This window comes from Austrofundulus limnaeus, unplaced genomic scaffold, assembly GCF_001266775.1.
Source record: "Austrofundulus limnaeus strain Quisiro unplaced genomic scaffold, Austrofundulus_limnaeus-1.0 Scaffold152, whole genome shotgun sequence".
NCBI classification, from domain to species: domain Eukaryota; kingdom Metazoa; phylum Chordata; class Actinopteri; order Cyprinodontiformes; family Rivulidae; genus Austrofundulus; species Austrofundulus limnaeus.
Genome location: NW_013952554.1, coordinates 320,522 through 326,988, shown reverse-complemented (window position 1 = coordinate 326,988; position 6,467 = coordinate 320,522). Strand labels below are relative to the sequence as shown.

The window sequence follows — 6,467 nt, the reverse complement described above, 5'->3', positions numbered from 1 at the left end:
TTTTTTTTTTTTTTTTTTGTAAATAAGTTGAACTTCAAATTCTCTGCGTTTTATTCTGAAAGTGTGACACGCTTTTTTCCGGTTTGTTTTTCCCAGTCCTTCCGGTTATTTTACAGGCTCTTGTTGGCTACTGTTTCGCTACTTGTCCAATTAGATTACCGACAAAGTAAAAGTGAGTGAACACCGTGAGTCTGTTAAACAAACCGCACTTGAGGGAACACTTCGCAGACTCCATTTAAAGCGAGTTTCTGCTCACGAGTTTGTTGAATTATTTGACGCCGACATGATGCTGATGGTTCTGGACGGCTGGACGTGACGAGCGGGACGGTATGGATTACTTTAAACCCGCATTGTATCTCTGCGTGTGTGTTGGTCCTTTATAGCCTGCTGCTTGTTTCAGTGACAACTCAGGTTAGCGTAAAATACTATTGCTAGTATGCCACGCAAGCAGCTAACTTCTTCAAGGACAAGAAAAGTTTGTCAGCAACTTTAAAATGCTGCTTTGAGGGTACAGKTTTGACGCGTATAGGTTTAGTTTTATTTCTCTGTCAACATGAAACTGGTGAAAATTAGAAGATACCTGAGGGGAAGCGGGAGGGTTCTCGCCTTCGTGTTTGTCGCCTCAGTCATTTGGCTCCTGTTTGACATGGCTGCTCTTCGCCTGTCCATAAACGACGTGAACAGTCAGCTGATGAGAGAGAGGGTGCTCAGGGAGAAGGAGATGATGATCAAGCGTCCGTCCAGGGTCACCCAGCTGATGAGGGAGGGGTTCAATCACCCACTGCAAAAGGTGGACTTGGCTGTGACCCATGCTTGGAAAAAACAAAAATCAAAGAAACTAGCTCAAGCCTACAGACGTGGAAGCAAAGATCTTCAGGTGAACTCTAATCAGAAGCAAGATCGATCGCATAACGATGGAGTTAACCTTTCGAAACAGGATGCTCATCCCAGAAAAGAAGCTGTAAATTTAGATCTGAATGAAGCAGTGGCTCAAAAAACCCAAACTCCACCTGACGTTCAGATAAACCAAATACCTAAAAACAGTGGCCTGAATAGAACTGCGCATTTTGCACGAAATGCTATAGACGGCACGGATTCAAAGTCAAATCAGAAGATTAAAGGAGAACCCGCCAAGAATCAAACAAAAGCGAACCGTCTGCAGGTAGAAGAGGCGCACCCTGCTCAAACACCTCACCAAAGTCACAAGAAGAATGTAAACAAAAAAGAGGAAAACATGGATGTGAAACGGGTGGAGGTGACTCAGAAGACTGAGCTTGTGAAGCCTGCAGTCGACCTCCGAGCAGCAGTCGGGATCAACTCCACCTCTGGCGTCCACAAAGTGCTCCACCTGGACGTGACTCAGGCTCCCAGAGATCCCAAAGCAGTTGGCCAGTTTGGTCRGGCCGTACTTCTTCCCAGGAGCGACGATGCGGAGGTGAAGAAGAGGTGGAGTGAAGGTCATTTTAATGTCTACCTCAGTGACCAGATCCCGGTGGACCGGGCCGTCCCTGACACCAGGCCTGAAAGGTGAGCCCACGGTTGTGCGTTACGTCTCACGCTGCTTTGACTGCATGACTCGTCTCTTTTTTTTTGCTTTTTTCAGCTGTGCACGGAGTCTGGTCCACGACGACTTGCCTTCCACCAGCGTGATTTTCTGTTTTGTGGATGAGGTGTGGTCCACGCTCCTGCGCTCTGTTCACAGTGTGCTCAACAGATCTCCTCCACACCTCCTCAAAGAGATCATTCTTGTGGACGATTTCAGCACCAAAGGTACAGACGAGTCTTAAATGAATTATGAGTTCTTATTATTATAGTTTAAAAAAAGTTCATACTTTTATTTAACCACCCAGCACTTCCAGTAGGGTGTCCTTTTCAGTATGCGTTTTGGTTTTACTCTTGCAGACTATCTGAAGGAGCCACTGGATAAGTACATGTCACAGTTTCCCAAAGTGCGGATCGTTCGTCTGAAGGAGCGTCAGGGCCTGATCCGGGCCAGGCTGGCAGGAGCTGCAGTTGCCAAAGGTAAACACGGTCCAGAGGAGTTCTGCTTGATTAATGTTTAACTTGAAGGTTCACTCAAACTGAAGGTGTACCTCCATAAATAACACAAATGAGGCATGTGAAATTACATAAACTCAATCAATAATAACACAGCTTTGAATTTATTACTAGATGGGCCAAGTTGTAATAAAAGTGTTTATTCTTATCATTCTATTCACAGTCAACAACTAGTATTTACTTTTTTGTACCTAATTGGCAGATGTGTGTATTTATGTGTGTGAATTGAAAACGTATTTGTCCTGTGGTTCAAAATTACTGAAGCTTTTACATTTTTAAAAATAACAAATTTGGAAAAATTTCATCTAACGTTACAACAGAAAACAGTGATTATGTTAAATTCAGAAGTCCCCATTTTTTTATTTAGGCTCGTTTTAAATGTTCAAGTTTTTAGTGTTACTATAACTGCGGTGTAAATCACATCATGTTAAGTGTTTGTTTAACCGCAGCAGGATGTTTTCTTTTTTCTAATGTAGGCGAGGTGCTTACCTTTCTTGACTCCCACGTGGAATGTAATGTGGGCTGGCTGGAGCCACTCTTAGAGAGGGTATATTTGGATCGCAGGAAGGTGCCATGTCCGGTTATTGAAGTCATCAGTGATAAAGACATGAGGTGATTGAATTAAACCACGTTGAAGTTACAAACAAGCAAATGCATGAGAAGCRGCAGTCGACTCTAGAAAACAAATAACTGTTTGACCTAATAAAAAGATCAATAAATGTCATTATGATGTTGCAACCTTTTTTTTGTGTCTTTTTATCTTTAGTTATATGCTTGTTGACAACTTCCAAAGAGGTATTTTCAAATGGCCTTTGGTGTTCAGTTGGAGCCCGGTACCAGAGGATGTTATTAAGAAGAACAATTTGACCGTTGCCGATCCGATCAAGTACTGTTCTCACCATCTTTCTAGTTTCATATTTAACAAGCTTTACTCCCTCTTGAGCTAGAATTAATTAATATTTTTCCTCTAACAGGTGTCCAGTAATGGCTGGGGGTCTTTTTTCAATTGACAAAAACTACTTCTTTGAGCTTGGCACCTATGATCCTGGTCTGGACGTGTGGGGTGGAGAGAACATGGAGATTTCATTCAAGGTTATATATTTTTTAATTTGTGTGTATAATTACTCATCATCATAGCTTTTCGTATAATTATCCGATTTGTTTATTTTCTTTTCCAAATGTGCCTGCCATTTAAACAGATCTGGATGTGCGGTGGGGAAATCGAGATTATCCCCTGCTCCCGGGTGGGGCACATTTTCCGAGGGCAGAATCCCTATAAATTCCCTAAAGACAGGCAGAAGACGGTGGAGCGTAACCTGGCRAGGGTGGCTGAAGTTTGGCTGGATGAGTACAAAGACATCTTCTACGGCCACGGGTACCACCACCTGCTGGACAGAAGCGTCATGGATATTGGGAACCTCACCGAGCAGATTGAGCTGAGGAAGAAGCTCAAATGCAAGAGCTTCAAGTGGTACCTGGAGAATGTGTATCCAGACATCAATACTCCTTTAGTCAAAGCTGAAGGCCTGGTATGTTGATGTGTTATGGCATTAGTCTCAATGATATTGTGCTCATTTTAAATATTGAAACAATTCTTTAAATTGGCAATTAAAACAAAACCTCTTAGTGCTTTTCACCAGAAGGCTTGTATACCGTATTTATTCAAGTATAATACGTAAAATTAAATCCATAAAATCATCCATAAAGCTGGCGGGTAGTACTATACTCGGATAAATATTTTTACTTATGTATTTTAACTGAAATATCGGCTTCATTCACAAAATTATTGAGTCCGGAAATGAGACCGCTTCGTAAAAAGCAGTTGAAACGAGCTTACCCTGACACTTCTCCGTTCTTCAGAGCGCGATAACAGATCCAGGTAGGCGACATGATGAGAAAAAAAGGGGGGAAAAAGTATTCCTGCACCTTAGTAATGATAACAAACTAATGACATTAGCGTGTGACCGGGCCGCTCCTCGAACAACAACAAACACATGTTCGTCTGTAATGGCTGCCGTCTACCGGTGTTCTGAAAAAGTTTGTATCCCTGAAAAAACATTTCCCAACCAGAGCGCTCGCGAGTAGGAAGTAATCTGCTTTTCCCCCACAAGATGGGCCAAATCTCATGCGAAGTCTCTGACTTTTGTGTTGGCGCCTCCTGGTGGACTGTGTGTAAAATGTCAGAATTCATATGATGCTGCTRCWGCTGATATATATTTGTTGTCAAAATACCTTTTAGTACATATGTTGTTAAAATAAAATGAACAGTCCAATGATCATTTTACTGATATGTATAAAGACTGGAAAGGCTGAAAATTTTTGAAGTCTGTATGAAATTGGAGGTAGTTTGAGGATTAAATTTTTTATGCTTTTTAAGCTCAAAAAAGAGGGGGTCGTATTATACATGAGATCGTATTATACACGAATAAATACGGTACTTTTTGTTTTTACAAAATGAAGCTGTTGAAATAAGTCTTTGTCACTATTTATTGAAGTAACAAAAAGTATTTTTTGCAGCAATGTTTTGTTTTTATTTTTTCTTATTTAAGCCTTTTTGTTTTTAAGGTTTTTAATCACGGCCTGAGAAAATGCCTTGCCCAGCAGAAAGGTGCATTGTCCTTTGAATTATGCAATCTAACGAAACAGGTAGGATTTGATTTATTTGTGAGCAGGCCTGTCACAATAACAAAATTTGCTGGGTGATAATTTGTCTCAAAGTATTGTGATAAATGATAATATTGTTCACAGAAGTTTATAAAATGTACATATTGTTAAAAGGAGATAAAGCAACTCTCAATGAACTCAAGCTTTGGCACGGTGCCCTCGGGTCATCCTGAGGCGTCGCCAGCTGAAAGAAGGCGTCAGAAAACCAAAGCGGCTCCTCTAGCTAAATGCCTGTTCACAGGGCTCACGTGCTACAGAGCTATGAGACGGTGCAGCTGCAAATACTCRACACCAGAGTTCACTCCTCCCTACACTAAGAAGCAGAAAAGAGGGAGACACGAACAAACAAACAAGCAGGCAAATGAAAATCATCAACCTCATTTTAATTTATAGTGTGGTTCATTGATTTATTGCTAAATCGCGACAGGTTTATCCGTAAGATCATTTGCAGCAAATAAGTAACAGTAAATGCTGTGCAGTTCTGTATTTATTTTTGCTTTTTCTGTTGAAATAAGAAGGATTATCTGCAAGTTTGTGGTGTTGACAGTGGTAATTATGCAGCACATAGCAAAAAAGAGAGTCCAGGCAATGTTTCAGGCCTGAACAGTCAGACTGTAAGCCATGATAAACAAGGGTGGAGCTCAAAACTGAGGCTTTCTACATACGACCTTTTTTGGATTCAAACCACGGCATTTGAAGCATTTCTCCTGTAGTTCATGATTTGCTGCATAATTACACACTGGTAATCCCAGTTTTGTCTTCGTTTTCAGAATCAGCACTTTAATTACACCTGGATGAGGCACATTCGCCAGCAGGACCTCTGTGTTGAACCGCAAAGCGAAGGTCATGACTTTTTACTATCATGTGACAACGCCAAACGTGAGCTTCGCTGGATACACAAAGTCACCAACCAAGCTCTAGTAAGACACTTTTAAATCTTTCTGATTTTATTTTTTCATTTGCTTTCACAACTCTGTTGGTCATGAGCTGCTGTCTAACTTGTGCTCATAACTCTTTAAATAAACTCACGTTTAGAAGCTAAAATGTTCCCTGGTTCTATTTCCTGTTTGTGTGTCAAGGCGGAACACTTCATAGCAGAGTCCAGCAACCACATGTGCCTGGAGGCAGAACCTGGAGGTGTCACCGTTCGTCTCAGCCCATGTGAACCCAACAACGTTTTCCAGAAGTGGCAGTTCACACATTACCTTGTCCAGTAATGACACTGATGTGAGCTTTAAACGTGCACTATTAAAAACGCCCAGTGGCCTTACCGTGCGGCCTCTAACCATGACTAACAGGAGGGAAACACAAGTGGTTTGATGGCTGGAAAGCATGCTATTAATCAGGTGGTGTGGGAATGTGCAAAAGAACTAATTTCTTACTGCCTAAGATTGTTTTTTATTTAACAGGGATTTAAATTGATTTCTTGGTGGGAGGTTGTTTTTTTTAGTTTAATTTTTACAAAAAAATGCCTCAAGTTTTTTTTCCTACTGGGCCAGTGTGATGAGAATAATGACTTTTTTATGTTTTCATTGAGTTGTGTACTTTATGCTGCTTTTTGTGAGGTTTAAGCTCTAATTTGAAAACTTTGGATGACTTTCCCCTCCTAAAACACTAGAGGGAAGTGTTGGTTGAAAACGCTCCATAAACCTGTGTTCTGATTTTACAAACTTTTAAAGTCAGATTGCTTGGAAAGCATCTTATACAAGAAAGAAAATAATAAATAAATAAACCAAATAGCTCTC

General features: G+C 40.9%; 1 protein-coding gene across 1 annotated transcript; it reads left to right on the top strand.

Moving 5' to 3' along the window:
• Positions 1 to 98: 98 nt before the first annotated feature.
• Positions 99 to 6,467, top strand: galnt5 (polypeptide N-acetylgalactosaminyltransferase 5). Its single transcript, XM_014016691.1, has 10 exons — positions 99 to 1,527; positions 1,604 to 1,770; positions 1,903 to 2,022; positions 2,535 to 2,670; positions 2,825 to 2,944; positions 3,033 to 3,150; positions 3,258 to 3,587; positions 4,624 to 4,704; positions 5,493 to 5,642; positions 5,802 to 6,467. Exons 1-10 carry the CDS (start codon positions 554 to 556, stop codon positions 5,937 to 5,939), a joined length of 2,334 nt encoding a protein of 777 aa, XP_013872145.1. The 5' UTR covers positions 99 to 553; the 3' UTR covers positions 5,940 to 6,467.